The sequence below is a fragment of the Vipera berus genome, assembly GCF_964194415.1.
Source record: "Vipera berus genome assembly, chromosome: 1".
NCBI classification, from domain to species: domain Eukaryota; kingdom Metazoa; phylum Chordata; class Lepidosauria; order Squamata; family Viperidae; genus Vipera; species Vipera berus.
Window position 1 is genome coordinate 190,102,998 of NC_138202.1, and position 19,880 is coordinate 190,122,877.

General features: G+C 41.0%; 1 protein-coding gene and 1 long non-coding RNA gene across 4 annotated transcripts in view; one reads left to right on the forward strand and one right to left on the reverse strand.

The window, feature by feature from the left end:
- Positions 1-8,315, reverse strand: part of LOC308660708 — an 18,608-nt gene extending 10,293 nt beyond the window's left edge. The window contains exons 1-3 of one of the 2 annotated variants that reach the window (XR_014024803.1): positions 7,875-8,315; positions 6,735-6,774; positions 4,504-4,565 (exon numbers count right to left, since the gene is read on the reverse strand). This is a non-coding gene — a long non-coding RNA (uncharacterized lncRNA). The remainder of the gene's footprint in view (positions 1-4,503; positions 4,566-6,734; positions 6,775-7,874) is intronic. The other variant, XR_014024802.1, reaches the window with a different exon arrangement.
- Positions 8,309-18,894, forward strand: IRS2 (insulin receptor substrate 2). 2 transcript variants are annotated; one of them, XR_014024801.1, is made up of 3 exons: positions 8,309-12,003; positions 15,278-15,365; positions 16,844-18,894. XR_014024801.1 is itself a non-coding variant. In XM_081315219.1 (2 exons), the coding sequence occupies exons 1-2, from the start codon at positions 8,691-8,693 to the stop codon at positions 16,846-16,848; spliced, it is 3,318 nt and encodes a 1,105-aa protein (XP_081171345.1). In that variant the 5' UTR covers positions 8,309-8,690; the 3' UTR covers positions 16,849-18,894. The 2 variants fall into 2 exon arrangements, 1 of the variants encoding a protein (XP_081171345.1); XM_081315219.1 differs by lacking the exon at positions 15,278-15,365.
- The last annotated feature ends 986 nt before the right edge of the window (positions 18,895-19,880 follow it).

Sequence of the window (19,880 nt, forward strand, 5' to 3'; positions counted from 1 at the left end):
GATTTGGGGTCTTTTAAATCTGTATTATAGGATAAGAACAGTTTTATCTTTCTAAAATATTGTATTTCTGCAGACATTTTACTATCAGGTAAGGTAACATCAGTGCAGGAAACGTCTGCAGGGAAAGAAGCTCAGAATAGCAAGAACCCAACAGCTCAATTCTGAGTGACACGTATTCTCTACTGTTGGAGTAAAATAGCAGTCTTTCTCACCCTCATACTTTTCTTGAAGTTACTTATCCTTTGCTCACTATTTCTCTTGTATCCTTTAACCTGCTACTAACTGCAGTAGGAGATAGTTGTCTTTATCAGGTAGTTGTCATATTTAAAGGGACGCGGTGGCTCAGTGGGTTAGGACGCTGAGCTTGTCGATCAGAAGGTCAGCAGTTTGGCGGGTCGAATCCCGAGTGCTGCGTAACAGAGTGAGTGCCTGTTACTTGTCCCAGCTTCTGCCAACCTAGCAGTTCGAAAGCACATAAAAATGCAAGTAGAAAAATAGGGACCACTACGGTGGGAAGGTAACAGCGTTCCGTGCGCCTTTGGTGTCTAGTCATGCTGGCCACATGACCACGGAGACGTCCTTGGACAAACGCTGGCTCTTTGACTTTGAAACGGAGATGAGCACCGGCCCCTAGAGTTGGAAACGACTAGCACGCATGTACGGGGGAACCTTTACCTTTACCTGTCATATTTAACATGTCTTGGAATCCTCTTTAAAAGCAATAAGCAAACAATGCCCTAACAATTCTGTGTCTATCTGCAAACTACTTTTTCTTGTCCTCTTTTCCAAACTTTAAGTTAAAATGTGCCATAAATGAACATTTGCCAATAATAAAACAGAGGCTTCCTAGTTATGGAGATATGCACTGCCTCTGTCTTTTTCTTTCAGTTCTATTCTGCCGAACTGGTGCAAACCAGCTGAATCCCACCACTGGTGATATTATATCTGATGCTAGCATGTTAGGTTTCTATACATATTTTCAGTAGCACTCTCTCTCAGTAATGAAAAGTTAGCACTTTCCAGAAGTCTTCTGGGCAGATAACTATTTCTACAATTATTTGCCCTTGCCTTGCTTTGCTTAGTGCCTGATAATACCTAGTTTGCTCAGTGCTCTGCTAATACAGTAGCTCCAAACCAGAGCTCCAAACTGATCAGAAAACTCCCAGAGATCATCCAATTAAGTGAATAGTGAGAAATTGAAATAAGAAAGCATGATATTCCATATCCATTACACAGGGATGATTCTTTACACTCCTGCCTTGCAGTTGATAAGCCTCTCTGAATAGGGGAAGGAGATGGTAACAGTTGCAGACACCCCTCCTGAAAAATATATAAACCCTTGCTTAGGAAAGGCTGGTTATCTTCTGAACTTAACAAAATTGACAATGCTTCTCTTTCATTTCCTTTTATTTTTTCTTGTCCAGTTACTTCTCCCCTTATACCATTTCCTCTTGGAAAAGCTTGATTTAAATTGAGGGCAGTCTCTGAAGGAGGTAGGGTAATACATAAAGTACAGAGACTATTTCACTATCAGAAACAGGATGGATTTACGGGATTGTCAAAATAGCATGTTAAAAGCTAATTACATTAATTTATATCAAAGCAGATGTTGTTATGTCTACTGATTTGATGGAATGTAGTCTGGATTCCCAGGAGGGAGAAGCTGCTTTCCAGAGGGCAAAGAGGTAGCAAAACTTGGAAAGTTTGGTTGGCAGGAAGAGGATTAAAACAGCTGCACCCTAGTTATTCCCAAAGTATTAGTTATGCAAATAGTTGGTTTAGTCTGGCAAGATTCTGTCCATAGGTGAAGAGCAATAAACTATTCATAAGCAACTCCAATGCTGACAATGTCATTATCGGTTCTTGCAGTCTGATAGCTATAATTTCATTCACACAAAATGCTAAGCCAATGGCTGTATCCCTTCATATGCTGAACCATACATTATTAATCCTTTTTATATCATAGCTTAATGTATTATGTGAACTCTAGACAAATGCAGGAAACCATGGTTCAGGATTAACAAGTTGCTGTGTTAGGTGAACACTGCTACATTATATTTCTCAGTATCAATTGCTGATACACACAACTAGGAAAGTTATTACACTTTCAAGAGGCATCTGGTTGGCCACTAAAGGAGGGAAATTTATTCGTTTTATATTCTGTTTTATGTGTACAACTTGGGACAACAAACAAAGAACTACTGCATCCTCTTGCCTACTGAAGAACAATCCAGCTGGTGGGTTGAATTGAGAGTGAAAGAGTGGATCAGAATCATCCAATCATTTTTTCTGTCTAAGGAAGGACTAAATTCACAGTCTCCAAGATCACTGCAGATGGGGGACTGCAGCCAAGAAATTAAAAGATGCTTGCTCCTGGGGAGGAAAGCTATGGCAAATCTAGACAGCATACTAAAAAGCAGAGACATCACCCTGCCAACAAAAATGTGCATAGTCAAGGCCATGGTTTTCCCAGTTGCAATGTATGGCTGTGAAAGTTGGACCATAAGAAAGGCTGAGTGCCAAAGAATTGAGGCTTTTGAATTATGGTGCTGGAGAAGACTCCTGCAAGTCCCTTGGACTGCAAGGCAATCAAACCAGTCAGTCCTAGAGGAGATCAACCCTGACTGCTCTTTAGAAGGCCAGATCCTGAAGTTGAAACTCAAATACTTTGGCCACCTAATGAGAAGGAAGGACTCACTGGAGAAGAGCCTAATGCTGGGAAAGATTGAGGGCAAGAGAAGAAGGGGGTGACAGAGAATGAGGTGGCTGGATGGAGTCACTGAAGCAGCAGGCGTGAGCTTAAATGGTCTCCAGAAGATGGTAGAAGAGAGGAAGGCCTGGAGGAACGTTGTCCATGGGCTCACGATGGGTCAGACACGACTTTGCAACTAACAACAACAAAACTCACAGTCTCCCATTTTTTTAGTCCAGAACTTTGATCATCACAACAAACTACTTAAGCCTTTGGTCAGATCCAGCACAATCCTTTAATTGTGTTCTTAGGAATGAGAGAAGTTACTGGAATCTCGGAACAATTTATAAAATCTATTTCCTGGCAATTATTCCATCAGATATAGTTTTCTAATGCTGCTAACATTAGACTAAATTATCTAATGTGAAATGTGATAATTTTATTCCAGACATATTTTTTTAAACAGCAGGTATCACTTTCAGTCTCCATTCAGATTGCACATATCCTAAATTTCAGTATTATTCTCTGAGCATTCATCTAATTTCCAAAATATTTTCCTGATAGAAGTCTACAATGCTGGAAAAGATGGAAGAAGAAAAAAAGATAAACAGCAGCAAGGTGGATGGACTCAGTTGTAATGGTGATGGATGTACAACTGAAACATCAGAAAGAGTGAATTGGGAAAAGACTGTCCTGGACAACATTTATCTATGTACTTGCCAAGAGTCAATACTGACCTAATGGCACATACTTGGTCAAAGCATTGGAGTGATGCTACTTATTGCAGGACAGGTTTTGTTGCCCTACTCACTGTTACTTTTTTAACTCACTCAGTGCTTATTGATATCACAGTAGTTTGTCCTTAATATACTTGCATTCAACTATTCATTTGTATTAACTTTTCTCTCATGATTTGAGGTGTAGCATACGCTCACAAAACACATTACTTAATTAGCGTCATAAATTCTTCCAGCATCTGCATGTTTTAGTACAAGTGATATCTAGCAGTCTCAGGCTGATTACTCTGATAGCAGACTCATCCATCATGTTTCATTCATGCTCAGTCTTAAAAGTTAGTTCTATTCCACTCATAATATATGCTTGGATGCTCTCCAGATTACAATGTTTCCTCTGGTGCTTCCACAATCAAATTACTCTGATTCCAAACCATTCCTTAATTGTATTTTTCAAATTCAATTAGTATTCTGACATTATTTTTACACTATTTCATATCTAAACTTGTAAGGCATAAAAATAGGAAAACATACAGTAAAATGCACAATATATGTGCAAAGCAAATTGCCAAAGTCAAATAAACTTGCCACCAAATTTCAAAGTGTATCTGCAAGTAGATAACATACATAAAAATCATCCAGAGCACCTGGGAATTTTTGAAATGGGAGACTATTATAGCACTTTGGATGTCTCAATCGCACTACTTTTTAAAGGCTGTTTATACACACCTCACCACATAGGCAGTGTCTCACTTTAGCAATGCATTAAAAGGCACAAGAGTAAACACTCTGCAGTGCCTTAGAACAGTATGTTATGATACCATGCTGCCTAGGATAATGTAACCAGATCCCAACTTGAGGACTTTTCTCTATTGTGTTCCTATCTGTAAGTCTGCTTCAACAGCTCTTTTGCTCTGTACAGTCTATTCCCATCAATATTTGGGATATCTTTCTCAAGGAGCAGGTCAACTTTTAAACAAAAATTTAATGTCTTCATCAATCTTCATCTAGACTTTTATTCCACAACTTATGGAGTTACATGATTTGCCATATTAACCTACAGAGTTTTATTCTTACCTCATCTTCCATGATTCTTGAATTTGGATCACACTGGAGGGTGAAACTATTACTTCATGTTACTATTAAGATAAAAATTAAGTTTTAAATCTAAAAAATCATAGGATCTATTTTCCTCTTATTCTGATAACAATGCTATGAGATAGGTTGGGCTGACAGACAGTGACTTCCTCAAAGTTATCCATTAGTGACATTTTATGGCAGAGTCTGGATTTCCCTGGATCTCACACCCTACCCCATCCTAGCCCAGCATTTTAGTCATTGCATTCACACTGGCTCTTTCAAATTAGAAAAACTACACAGTTCTTCCGTTTCAGTGAAAGATCTTTGATTTTAAATTATATGAAGAAGACAATGTCACGAAGAGTGACATTATAGATTCTTTTTTAAAATCACCTAAATTAGGAGCCTTCATATCTAATGCTCACTGTAGATAATATGCCAAGTGTAGTCTCACTGTAGATTTATATAAGGCAGTCCTGTTTTATTTTCAGTTCCCCTTCTAATGGTCCAAACATAGAATGTGCCTTGCTTCACGGCAACCATGCACTGGGTTCAGGTTCTCATTGATTTGTGAGGATTCCAAGATCCCTTTCCTGGTCCCTTTTTTCATCTCACATTCTATTAATGTACCAGTGATTTTTTTTGTCCTTTCAACCAACCTGAATGGATTTCTTGGGGGTTCTTCACAGTCCGTTTTTGATATCATCACTGAAATTGCCATCTTACTGCTCATCCCTAATTTTGGATCACTTATAAGCAAATTGAAAAGAACTTCTCCAAACTTCCAGTTTTGCATTGCAGCGAGATGGACGCAGGAAGGCAGGGCTCTGCCTCCCATGCCCGATTTCTCCCTGCTGGGGGCCCTTAAAGAGCCTAAAGTTGCCCCAAAGAGGCATTGATCACGGAGAGATGGTGGTATTTCCGTTTGATCCGAGGAAAGTCCTCCAAACTGGCAAAGGAAAGACTGGCTACATTCTGTGGCCAGCCATTAGCTGCTGACAACCAAAGAAGAAAAGCACCAATTAGCAGTCGTAAACAGCATGTTTGGAACTGGGTGAGAATATCAATCCTTTCTTTTTACAACTTTTACAACTGAATTTCCTGGGAAAGGATCCCCAAAAGCTAAAATCCTCCAAAGGTGAATGGAAGCAGCGTTTTAATTTCTTTGATAAGGGACAGAAATACATAATACTTAAGTGGTAGTAACATAAAGCTACAGTTTTGATAAATTTGAGAACTGAGATAATTGTAAAGATTTTCTCTTTGAAAAAAAATTGGGTGAAATATAAGAAATTATTCCTTGTCTTAAGAGTGGAAAATGGATTTTGAGTGACATCTATTGGTGGATTTGAGTATAGCACTACAACTAACTTCCTGGCTGCTTGGTGATTCCTAGCTTGATGGAGAGCAGCTGGCAAAAAGGAAAATATTTTGGCATACTTATCACCCTGACCTTCTTGGATTATAAACACTTACTGATCTTGGACTTTTAATCTCAAGAACTATTGGGGGAGAAAGAAAAATTTGACTCCTGGGCGACTTAATTGCCCTGGCTTGGAAAGCTACTTGGCATAGAAAGAAAGCGAGAGTTAGATTTAAAATAACTGAAAATTTGACCAATTAGACAGGGCATTATATCTTTAAATATTTGTTTGAATATGATTAAAAAATGGATGATATAGATATAATTAGACTTTTATAATGAAAGATATAATTTAGAATTAAAATAGCATTTTGTTTCTTTTTTTGATATGGGAAATATGGAAGTAAGAGAATGGCTGGTATGAATAAAATTCTTAGCTATATAAATGTAATTAATATTGAGAAAATCATAACTGGCAAAGATATTTCAAATATTGGTGGGAAATCAAACCTTAACAAGAGCATGAAAAACAGGATATTGACTTATGAATTGATATTATTTGTATATTAGTAAAATATGATGAGGATGTTTATATCTAACTTTGTACACATCAATAGTAGCAAGAATTGTAAATGTGTAATGAGGGGGAAATGGAAAAAATATGGGGAAGAAAAGGAGGATCAGGGAAAAAATACTGGATTGTACAGTACTGAACAGATTTATATTGAAGAAGTTAATGTTAAATATGTGAACCCAGACAACACGTTGTTTACTAAGCACTAAAGATTATAATTCTTAAAAATCAGTAAAATATTTTTTTTAAAAAAAGAAAAGAAAAGAACTTCTCCAAATATTCAAAACTCACAGGTTTGCCATCAAATATCTCAAGGATTCAATGCTGACATCTTTAGAAAAGATTTGAACTTTAGGTGACACAAAACTTCCTTTAGTCCTTTTTAGTAAATCCCATTCTTATGTATATTTGAATGTTTTTACTTTAAATACCTTGTAGCATTTTATGCAGAAAGGACATTAAGCTAACATGTGTATAGTTTTGTATCTTATCTGGCTTTTTTTTAAAAAAATGCACACTTTACAGACTTTGGGAACAAATGCTCGTTTTTGCAAAAGAATTATTTATGAACGCTCAGGCAAATACCATTTGGATATCAGGATTTCCTTATTTTTAATTTGGCAGTAGGCATATGACTTCATATTATACGACTAATGTTTTTCAGTTACTTTGATTCTCTTCCTGAAAAAAACTATTTCAGGCATAAACTTGTATTATACAGTATATCCTCCCAAACAAAGATGAAAGCAAATACTTTATTAACTGTGTATGCACTATCTAGCATATTTTTATTGTTTCTGTCATTTAGCAGCTCAATAGTCTCCTTGGCAATTTTCTGTTGTTTTATTTTAATAGAGCCAGTTTGGTGTAGTGGTTAAGGCACCAGGCTAGAAACCAGGAATCCTGCCTTAAGCATGAAGCCAACTGGGTGACTATAAGCCAATCACTTTCTCAGCTCTAGGAAGGAGACAATGGCAAACCACTTTCAAAACCTTAAGAAAACTACAGGAAATTGACAGGAGTCAACACTGATCAGCAGGCACAAATATGTATGTACCTATTGAAGGTATATACACACACACAGGTGTCTTTGTGTGTATTTCTTCGTGTAAATGATTTTCCCCCAAGATGAAATTATTCTTGCTTGGTAGTAATAATAAGTTTAATAGCGATGAGCCAGCAAAGCTGTTCAACCACCAAATTATTTAAAAATGGGGGGGGGGAGCGGATTCTGAAATTTTGCGACTAGTTGTTGATGTTGATATTCATAATGTCCTGACTTATGAATATTCAGAAGACAGCAACTAGATGGTTCCAGGCATCTAGAAACAAGTCCTGCGAGGAACAGTTGAAGTAAGTGACATGTTCCAGTGCAAGAGAAGAGTTGTATAAAATCTCTTTTTTCCTTTTTCAGCTTCCGTTTTCTCCTACCTTAGTCCTTTCAAACCTATCGCGTCCACCTCCTTACCAGGAGAGCAGAAAATGTCCAATTGCTCTTCTCTTTCCTCCATATTATGGCTTGCTGTAATATTCCAGTCCTTAGGAGAGCTTTCACGTGATGTTGTAATTCACGATGAATTCTAGTATGTATGCGCGTGCCTCCGAACACAAATTATTACGTACAGCTCTATCTAAAACTGTGCTAAAATAAATAATCTACAGTTTAGGTCTTCGGAGCGCCCTTGGAGCTAGAACCATCAAGGCAGAAATCGCAGCTCATTGCGCAGCAGGTGCTCTGCCCGGAAACAAGGTTGCAGGGACAGGTATGGGGGGGGGAAACAGGAGCGACTGATAGGCGTGGCAGGAAAAAGACGCCAGCCTCCAATCCAATAATATCCTAGAGGCCTCGAGGCGGGGGGGGGGAAGCTTGTGTCTTCCACGCTATTGGTGGAGCAAGCTGCCTTTTACGCGGTGTGGCACCCAATGTGGAGCGCGGTGGGATGAAAGGGCAGAGGCGGCATCTCCCGGCAACCCCATCCCTCCGTGTGGTTGAGCGTCTGGGTAACTGCTGGGTAACCGGCTGTTCACGTGTTGTTTTGCTCTTCGCGGGGACGAGCAAAGTGCGAGAAGTAACTCGCTGCGTCCGTGGTGCTGAAACTGACGGAGCTTGCGCAGTAGCCTCGGGCGGACAGAGGCGAAGGAGCTCCAGCTGACGGCACGAGCAGACCCAGAAGATACCAGGGACAGGTGCCGCGCGCCGCGGAAGCCCGGGGCTCGCCCTCCCGGAATACCGTCCCATCCTGGGGGATGGCGACCACCCCCGCGCCGGAATCGCCCAGCAGCTCCTCGGCTGGCCCCAATTTCAACAACAACAACAACAACCAGCAGCAGCAGCAACAACAGGAGCAGCAGCAGCAGCCACCTCCGGGCGTGCGCAAGTGCGGCTACCTTCGCAAGCAGAAGCATGGCCACAAGCGCTTCTTCGTGCTTCGCGCCCCCAGTGGCGGGGCGGCAGCGGGGGAGGAGGCGTCGCCGCCGCAGCCGGCCCGACTGGAGTACTACGAGAGCGAGAAGAAGTGGCGGAGTAAGTCCACGGCTCCCAAGCGGACCATCGCCCTCGACGCCTGCCTCAATATCCACAAACGAGCCGACGCCAAGCACAAGCACCTCATCGCCCTCTACACGCGCGACGAGTACTTCGCCTTGGCGGCCGAAAACGAGCCTGAGCAGGAGGCCTGGTACCAAGCGATCACCGAGCTGCTCCACGAGGGCCGGGCCTCGGCACAGGGCTCTCCTCGGCACCCGTCCCGGTTGGCCTCCTGCGAGGACTTCGGCTACGGGCAACCGGGCTGCAGGCCCCCTTCGTCCGCCGCCTACCGCGAGGTGTGGCAGGTGACGCTGAAGCCGAAGGGACTCGGGCAGAGCCGCAACCTGACGGGCGTGCACCGCCTGTGCCTGGCGGCGCGCACGGTCGGGCTGGTGCGGCTCAACTGCGACCGGCCTTGCGTGACGCTGCAGCTTATGAACATCCGCCGATGCGGTCACTCGGACAGCTTTTTCTTCATGGAACTGGGGCGCTCGGCCTCAACGGGGCCCGGGGAGCTCTGGATGCAAGCCGACGACTCGGTGGTGGCGCAGAACATCCACGAGACCATCCTGGAGGCCATGAAGGCGCTGCGGGAGCTCGTAGAGTTCCGCCCGCGAAGCAAGAGCCAGTCCTCGTCCTCCTCGTCCGGAGGCGCCACCACGGTCGCCGTGACTGCGGGCGGCGGCGGGGGATTATCGTCTATGTGCAGCCGGCCCATCTCCGTTCCCGGCCGCCGCCATCACGCCCATCACCCGCTGGCGCCTCTGCCCCCCAGCCAGACTGGCCGCCTCCGCCGTTCGCGCACTGACATCTTGGCTGTAGCAGGGAGTAGCAGCAGCAGCAGCAGCAGCGGCAGCCACAGCAGCCGGGTGCGGACGGCCAGCGAGAGTGATGGAATTAGGGCTGACTCGCTGTCTGACAGCCCCCTGAGCCCTGAAACGGGGCAAATCTCACATCGCCTCGGAATCAGAGGGGCCCCTAGCCCACTGGGAGGGCCAACGGCAATCCATTCTGCTGGCTCTCTAGGGCATTCTTCCTCCCTGGGACCAAAGTTGACCACAGAGCCGAGCTTGGCCTCTCGGCGCTTATCTAGTTGCGGCGCTTCTGCTTCTGGTTCCCCCAGTGACCTAGCTGGCTTTATGACTTTTGAGGAATTAGACTCCAGTCCAGCTGGAGAGCTACTGCCTTTCTCATCTTCTTCAGCGACAAGCCACCATAGCAACACACCTGAGACTCCTCCTGGCTGGCAGTTGGATGGTTACATTGCTATGGAGCGGGAACCCCTTCGCCACCAGCTATATCTTTGTGGAGAGGACAAGGTTCCCAGGAAGCGCACTTACTCTTTGACAACACCAGCACACCAAGGCTCCTTGCCTCCTCCAGTCTCCTCTGCCTCCCTCAACGAGTACACACTCATGCAGGCCACCCTTTCAAGAGCAGGATATTCACCAAAGACAACCTATACTCCTTATCCCGAGGATTATTGTGATGTGGACATTGGGTGTGGTGGTATCGGCAGTGATAGGTCACACATAGGTTGTACTGTGCCCAAGGAGGATGGCTATATGCCCATGAGTCCCAGCATATCATCTGTCATGTCATTGCAGACTGATTCTGATGGCTATATGTCTATGCACCCCACCAGTGTGTCCACCCCACAACAGATTGCACAGTCTTATTCCTACAAAATCAACAGGGAGAGTTCTCCAGATGATTGTGGTTACATGCATATGTGGGGTACCGGAACCAGGCTGCCTGGAGAGAGTCCAGAAGAAAGATTGGCCAACGATGACTACATCAGTATGTCCCCTTTGCTTCTGCCCCCTTTGCATGGACCTTCTGCTTCAGATTCACCTATGCTCTCAACTGATCATTTCAGTGCTTTGAGGCTTGGAAACCAGGCTGGTTACTTGGGTAGCCTGTTGCATGCATGCCAACAACAGTCAGATTCTCATGGTGAGAGAAAGGACAGTGACCAGTACATGTTTATGAGCTCTTCAACAGGCAGACAGAATTACACTCCCAAAGGGAAATTCTTTCTTGCTCCATGCAACAATACTTCAGTCCATTTATCCATGCATCACAATCAAATTGAGAACTCTTTCAGCCAAAAGACAGGCAATACCCAGTCCAGTCACCCTTCTCTGGGGATTTTGCTATCCAGCATGAATGAACAGCCTCTTCTAAAGGAACCTCAGAGTTCCAGTGGAGATTATGTTGATATTGGCTACTCACTGGCACCAGCCTGTGAGGGTGTATCTTCTCTGCTTAACCCTGGCTTAGGTGGGCACAATGGCTCGAGGATTTCCAATTATATGAACCTCAACTTTGATGGTCCACAGACAAGTGCCATCTCTCTCGGGTCCTTGGAAGAAATACTGATGCCAGTATCTTGCCCTAACCCCGGGCAGCTAGACAAGCATTATTTAAAGGTTGGAATGCAGATGGCTTACCTTTCCAGCCCTACTTCCGAAGCTGGTGACTATGCAGAGATGATTTTTAACACTGCCACCGCACCACCCCAGCCCATCTCACACAAGCCAGAAAGTGCTTGTGTGACTGGCCCTGGCCCTGGACTGAAGCAACTTACCCTTCCTGGGGTGGAGGCTTTTGTCTTTGCTAGTCCTCCTTTTGATCCCAATCATGGAGCCAAAGTCATTCGTGCTGATCCTCAGGGGCGTCGAAGGCACAGCTCAGAAACTTTCTTATCTACTACCACAGTGACTCCTGTTTCTCCTTCCTTTGCACACAATCCTAAGCGGCAGAATTCTGCCTCTGTAGAAAATGTGTCCCTCAGGAAAAACGAAGGTTTGGGAGAGGAGCAGAACAGTAGCCCCATGTGCCGGGAAACCTCAGCTGGCTTCCAGAATGGCCTCAACTACATTGCTGTTGATGCATTGCATGGAAGCGATCTTGCAGTTGGAGACCAAGTTGAGCACAAAGACATGTATCCTATCAGTGGAAATATCAACAGTACCTATGCCAGTATAAATGCTCTGGCCCACAATCTGAAAAAAACATCTTTAGTGAAAGGTGAGTTTGCAAACTTACTCCTGCTTCCCTTTCAGTAACTGAGCTTTTGAAAGAGCCATTAGAGCAAGAAAAAGCACTAAATCAAAATACTTTGCCTATTTACTTTAAATTATTTTGCTGAACTTTTGTGGAGATGCTAGTTTAAGATTATATGAAAGTATTCCAAATTTAAATATGTGAATCTCAGCTAGTGCGTTATTTCTTAGTCTAGTAACTTGTTGATGCTCCAATTCTAAAACTAATTCCTACTGAAAAAGAATGTAGTTTAGAGTAAGTAGGTAAATTCTCCTTACGATGGAGCTGGATTCCTGGTGATTTTATAAATATGACCATGAAGTTTTCTTGGCAGCAGAATAGAACTCATTTGCCGCTTCCCTCTTCCAGGTTGTTTTTTCAACTTTTCAATCTTAATCCACTGCATCTGCAATATACTCAGGAGTACTCTTGCCCAAATACTAATCTAGGACTACCATATTATACCAAACATCAGGACAAGTATTTGAGGGAGTTCAGAGATAGGGAAGATGAATACTTTGCTGCTGGATTAAAAGCCCAGATTTTTGCCATCTAGATAATGGACCAGATCGTTTTGATTTTTGAGATGAGCCAAGCTGGCTACATTCAGAGTAAACATAAATAAAATTGTGCTATTGACATTTTTGCCCATGTAGCTTTTTATTTTGCTATAGAGATCTTAAATCAGTCATGCTTTTATTCTCTCTCTTGTATGTTTTCTCCCATTGGGGAATTCTTATTGCTCTATTCTGTTATGGAATGGTAGCACTATTTTTATTTATTTTTCTGAAGAAGAAACACAAGAGAAAAAGAAACATATCATGTACTATGAATGAACAATATGTACTCCATACATAATACAAGAAATATAAAACAAACCCCGAAAATGTATATCAAAAAAATTTTCCTCAAAAGTCCTCTTCCTTGGACCTTTTTTTTTTTAAAAAAGGACAAACCCAATAGGTTCAGATGTTGACAAGAAATGGGTCTCAAGCATCCACTGCTGTGAACTGTGTGTATATTTATTAACCAAGGGTTACACGATCATTACTTTGGTGCCCTCCCAAATGTGAAGTTCACGTAATTCCTGATACTTTGATAAATGCAGTGTGGTTAATTATTATGGAATAGTTACATTATTTTTATGTGCAGTGGTATGCATTTTTGTTGCAAGTTTCAAAAAAGTCCAAACAGTAACAGGTCTATAAATTTGAATTGTTTGTTATGGAAACCTAGAACAGTGGATACAAAATACACTTTCAGTGTTATCTATTGATGTTAAATTTAAAATTATGCCCGTCGCAAATAATAATAAGGAAAACATAAGGAAAATGCTAGCATTTAACAGAATAACTGTAGTAATCAATAACAGGAATGGTAAGCTTGGTGTATCTCACAGAAATTAGCAGTTATGTTTTGTTTGGCACAAAATTTGTAAACGATAAAAAGCTGAAATAACTGTGATCTTGAAAGTGTATAAAATAATATCAAGTGTAGGTGTGTTTGCCTTTTCCCCAGCTGTATGTTACTTTGCTCCTCCAAATGCCCTCTTGATTCAACAATGTTCAAGTTTATTCTTTGAACTTGCTGAACCAGAGAAGGTCAAGTATATTTCACAAGATAAGCAAGACACTGAGCCATTCACCTAGTATTCGCCAATCCTAATCTGTACAATGTCATGCTGTTTTTAGTCACTTCCAAATGACTAAGGGCTGTGCATTTGTTATTTAAAAGAATCTTTGTCTACTGTAATTTTTAAGCTCTGCACCTTCTGCTTCAGTTCAGCTCAAAAAATAAAACAAATGTCTTAACATCTAGAACAGACACGTCAAACTTGCGACGTCACATGACGTCACACAACCTTTTGAGACGGTTTTGTCATTGCCAGCAATGGGGTGGATGCAGCTTCCGCATGACACATCCGGCCTGCGGGCCGGCAGTTTGACACCCCTGATCTAGAATATCTAAAAATCTTTGTCAGCTAAAAACGTACAGAACAGGTGTGTATTCCTCAACTTACAACCATTTATTTAACAGTACTTCAAAAAGAACCAATAAAAAGAAAAATTGTTGTTTCATAGGTAGCAAGAAAATGTGGTTAAATCTGTGGATATAAGTAAAAGGTTGCATTGAAAGTAGAAGAACTATATAATGGGCATTTATACCTAGTTTGTCTATGAATCTTGACAATATGTACATAGGTAACTGAATTTCTAACATTCTGAAAAGTGCCAGATATTAAAACAGTTAATACAGTGCTAAAATAGATTCCTAAATGACCACATCCAGAAAGATCACAGACCACATGACTTTATGTCAGGTTGGAGACATCAAAGAGAATGCTACAGAGCCCTTTCCTCTCATCTCCAAACCAGAGCCAAAACTGAATCAGAGGGGTTTTTTTCACCTTCTTTTGGCCAAAACTTGGCAGTAACTGAGCTAGTAATATGGGGGAAGGGAACGGGGGGGGGGGGGAAGAGAAATATCCCTCTACTGCTGGCCCTTTATCAGGTGGGCATACTTCCGCCCCCTTTCTACTGCATGCATGTCAGAAGATTCAGTAATGGTTAAACCAGCAGAAACTTCCCATAACTTTGCAAGTAATCATCTGAGCCATCAACATGCATGAGTAGCTAGCATAGTTATCAATATAACCAGGGTTGGGGTGCTTAGCAACTTACAAGATCAGCATTGGCCTGCAACACAACATGGGGAATTCCCACTTTAGTCAGTACCTGCCAGATGTGCAGAATGTTGCCAGTTGTGCATAATGGTGGCTCTGACTGCAACAGAAGTAAGTTCCAACTTCGTATAGCAGTAATCAACTCACAAACTACCCATTGGTGCTAGGGGACTCCTACCTTAGCTCCTAGCAACTGCCTACAAGTTGCTGAGGGCTTCTCTCATACAGCTTGTTGGTAGCCATGCCATTGGGTTGCAGCTGTTGCAACCCAGCCATCGCACCATGTGGGGCATCTGTTGGATTCTCCTCACAGTGTGTAGGCAGGTGTCAGCTTTTCCAAATAGATCAGATTGGGAAGCAATCTCCACTGGAGGACCAGAACTATACTTTATGAAAAAGGCTGCAATGAGACAATTTTGCAAGTCTGCCCATGCCTTCCCTTCTCTCCCTCTTGCAGCCAAAGGAGTGAGAAGAGTCTGGAGTTTCTTTGTGATGCTCTTCTGCCTCTTTGGACCTAATGCATGTTTCCTCTGCACCTGGTGTTTTTCTAACAGTATTTCAATTCTTTCTCCAAAGTCATTTCCACAGGCTTCCTACAATAGGTCATATGGGGGTGGCACTTGCTGAACCAGGACTCTTTGCTCAGCCTCTGTCTACACACATGGTATGGGAAAGTCATGTGGGGAATCTTGGAGGAGAGAATAGATATTGCTGTTCCCCAAAACCCCACACACAAAACAGGAGATCTAGGAAGAAAGCCTCTCCTATTTTCCTGGAATTCCTCCCCCAGATCAGCCTCCTTCCCAAGTCCCAGCCTCAGCCCAAATTAGGGGGAGGGATCAGTAGATCTTTTTCATTAGCAGAAAAATCCACCAATCACTGCACCATAGCTTGCCCTACAGTAAATTACTAAAACAGCACCATTCTCAACTTTTGTTAACACTGTGCATCACAGTCTGGTTATTTTGACAGAGTAAATTTATGCTGGCATACTTTATACTAGCTTAAGGAATGGAGGTTAGTAAGTTAAACTGGCTAGCATGATGTCTCTAGTCAACCACAAGAGTCTTCACAGCATGAAGTTCTAATACAGGAAAACATATTATAAAATATTGTGAAAATAACATCATTCAGTCCAGTAAATTCAATACTGCCAGCTTTTGTCCATGGTGGTGCTATCAACCTGTTTGCTGCTTGCTCTTCCATAATGCTCTTGATACCCATGGGATGAGTGGTGCTCTCAGTCAGTCTGTTGATAGGTTGATCATTACAGCTGAATGATGCTTGGGTGACAGCTGAGAAATTATACAGCTGCTTAAAAGAGTTGCTGAATGATGCAATTTTCTTCCTACACATTCCAAGTATATTTTCTAAATTATTCCTGATGCATTGTAGACCACCAATATGCATAATATTGGTGTCCCAATACTCATAACTTTGTTCCAAACCATGGAAATGGATGGTTTTTAGTCCCTAATGTCATAATAGTTTAGTTTCTAAAATAACTCAGTTTTGCTTGGGTTGTTGTTTTATTATCTGTCTTGGAACATTCATCATATTTCTTTTCTTTGTCAAATTGTCCTTTGCAACTATAATGAAAAAAACTGTACTAAGCTTGAGCAGGGGCCTGGACTAGCTCTATTCTATTCTAAAAGTAAAACAAGAAGAAAGCTGTGAAGGAGAGAGTGTCAGGACCCAGTGCACCATAAATCTCCATTTTCTCTTTCCCAAATAGCATGTAGTAAAGAGCTCAGATAATTCAGAGAAGAGTCTTTTGTGTGCCCTGAAAAATTGCTTGCTTACGTTTATTTTAGCTTTAGTAGAGGAAGTGGATAGTTCCTCTTCTGATCTCCTATTCCTGGTTCTAGGAGAACTGTGGCAGTGATACTGAAGGGAAACTTACCAGTGTAATGTTAATGTTAGATGTGCAGCATCTTCTGCGGCAGCTAATATTTCTGGAGCAGCTCTGAATTCCTAAGAAGGTTTCTTAGAACTAAGAAGTTCCTTAGAATTTAGAAATCAGCTATGCCTACGTTAATCAGTAATTGAAAAAAAACCTCAGTAAATTAGTACATAAGGATAGTCTGTACCTTTGGTTACTTTTGATTAGAACTTACTGATTCGTTTTTTTCCCCTTTTCAGAATGAAGAAGCCAGTTTCATCCTTACACTTGGTAGAACTGTCATCATTTTAGATTTAAGCTGCTATAAGATCCATTTTTCTCCCTACTTCACGTAGCTTTGAGAACATTTCTTCATTATTATTGGAGGAGAAGCAACCTGTCTCATTTACCAGGATCTTTTGCAACACCGTGCCGCTGTTTGCTTAAACTGTGCTCGGCGTGATATGTTTTAGGACTTTGGACCTCAGCTGATGGATTGTGATCATTGCCTTTTCAGTACCAATGAACTGTACTTACTCTTCAGCATGTTAAGAGGTTCTGCTTGCACATGCTACAGCAGTAAAATTTGGCGTTTGCTAGCATATTTTCAAACCTCTACAGCACTACCTCAGTTAAAAGTCAAACTGGATTTGTACTGTGGCTTAGGATGGCTGACATTTCCTTTCTCTCAGTGGCATAGTACAGTTGTCAGCCTTACCGAATCTATCAAGAACTCTGCTACTGGCTGGCTGCTTCTTTTACTTACATGCAAACGGAAAATGGGACCTGAAAAACTTAAAGCCAAGATGAAACTTGATAGATTAGATTTCTATCACTATATTTCTGATAAATATAAGATCTGCTGTGGAAGCAGCAAAACTTGGTACCATTAAACTTTAGTTTCTTTTAAAGTTTTGCAGACTTCAGAGATCTTTTATCCTATTTGTATGCTTATGTTTATCAGCCTATTCTTGGTATTAGCTTATTTTCTTGCCACTAAAATTTAGAAATGAAGGGTAATACATGTCAAAAAGATGGCAAACTTTTGTACAAAATTCAGCATATTATTCAGTAAAGCTGAATATTTTTCTTCAACAAGAAATAACAATTTCCATTTTAAAAAAAGCATAATATTTGGGGAGAGAACAAAATTTTCAGGCAGTCTCCCAAAGATAGTTCATAAGAACATACATATTCAGTATTTTGAAAATAACAGTGTCAGAGCTGCTATTTTTACATATCTTCAAAGCTTTGGTGGTCCTCTTCTTGTTGCTTCTGATCCATTTTTGATTCAAGAGACTTTTTAAAAATGTATTACTATCATTACTAAGAGCAACTGTAAGTTATTCCTTGAACGTGGTCTGTGTTTAAGCAATGAACACAACGTCACCAAAACCAGTACTTTCTATCTTTACTGAGCTATTGCTCAGGATAATTCAAAATTCTCCTGCTTTCATGCTGAGCAGTGGGACAGAAGACTCTGTAGAACGATGCATCTGAATGTAATCTCTACTCACTTAAGGTTTTTTGAGGAAATGGGAGGACAGTATATGTTGAAGAATGGAATTATCAAATAAAAGCCAAAAAAAAATACCCCACATTTCTGCAGAAATTTTTGACTGCAATTTCTAATATTCCTGATTAATGCCCATGCTGGCTTGGGTTGTGGAAATTGTGATCCAAAACATCTTGAAAGCATTATGTTATGGGGGAATATCATAAATTAAATTAATGAAGATAGCTGGATATCATGTCCTCAAGTAATGGAGCACTGCTTCTAATGACTTCAGGGGGAAAAGTAAGTCCCTGAGACCATAATAGTCAGTTTAGTTTGTTTCTAAAATAAATGAGCTTGAATATATACTGACATTGTCAATAATTTACATTTCACAAGGCATATGCAAATAATTACATTCTTAATCTAGTTTACAATATGAAACCAAAATGTATAAATGTTAAATTTGCTAACACTTTGCTATGTACATTGGGTCTTTGTAAATTCAGCCTAATTTTACCTTAAATTTTAAAATATTTTTTGCTATGTAACATTAACAGTTATAAGCAGTGTTTTCTTTTTAGAAATATAATTGTTTCTGGACATTGAGATAGTAAATATATTTCTTGGCATTATGCTAAGGCAAAATACTTAATTTATCTTGCTGTGTCTTCCAATGCACACCATGTATATAGAAATAATCAGTGATGCTGCTGGGGAACAGAAAACATGGAACTAAAATTTAGTCTTTAGTCTTTACTGATCTTGGCTGCTATCCTTAATAGCCATATGCAATAAAATATTATTTATTGAAGCATTAAAGTCCTTGAAGGCCTGTTCTTTTTTTTAATCAAAATTGTTCTGTATTATATACCTTTCTGCTATGTTTTGGAGCCTCTTGCTCAATCTACTTCTCTAGTCAAAAACTCCATTAGTAAAAAGGACCAATTCTGTCTTTTGCTTGAAAATGTGCAGTCTAATCCTGGGAAAATACTTTCAGATTTATTAATAACAGCACTTTTAAACAGATGTTTTGTCCCATCAATCCCTGCAGTGATGACATTAATTCAGAAAATTATTGTCAACTTTTTTGGCAAATAAACATCTCTGCTAGTGTTACCACTTTAGGTAAGTAATATCTTAGAAATTAATATTTTTTCATCTTATTGACTTTTTATTATTTATAGCCATGTATTTTAGTTGTATTTTGAGAAATTGTATTTAGTAGCTATCTGTTTGTTTGATTGCTTGTTTAATATTAGACTTCTATGCCACACATTTTACCAAGGCGACGCTAGGCAGCTTACAGTCAAACAATTATAATACAATTTAAACATTAAAATGCTAAAACAATAAATACCAGATAAAATTCAATTAACCATAATGGAAAGGAAGGGAACAAAGTGTGCGTGGGGACGAGGTGGGGTCTGACTAATCCAATACCCTCCAAGACAATTCCACTATCAATCTCATCCAGATATCAGGGTTTAACACTAGAAATCTTTGATCTAATAAAATATTCATTTGTAAAATCTTGTTTTATTAAACTTCAATTAAGTATAAAATATTTACTTTTTAAGGGATACGGTGGCTCAGTGGGTTAGGACGCTGAGCTTGTTGATCAGAAGGTCGGCAGTTTGGTGGGTCGAATCCCTAGTGCCGCGTAACAGAGTGAGCGCCTGTTACTCGTCCCATCTTCTGCCAACCTAGCAGTTCGAAAGCACGTAAAAATGCAAGTAGAAAAATAGGGACCACTACGGTGGGAAGGTAACAGCGTTCCGTGCGCCTTTGGGATCTAGTCA

Excerpts from the sequence above, each read along its gene's own strand:
- IRS2 (XM_081315219.1), top strand. The coding sequence starts at position 8,691 with ATGGCGACCACCCCCGCGCCGGAATCGCCCAGCAGCTCCTCGGCTGGC.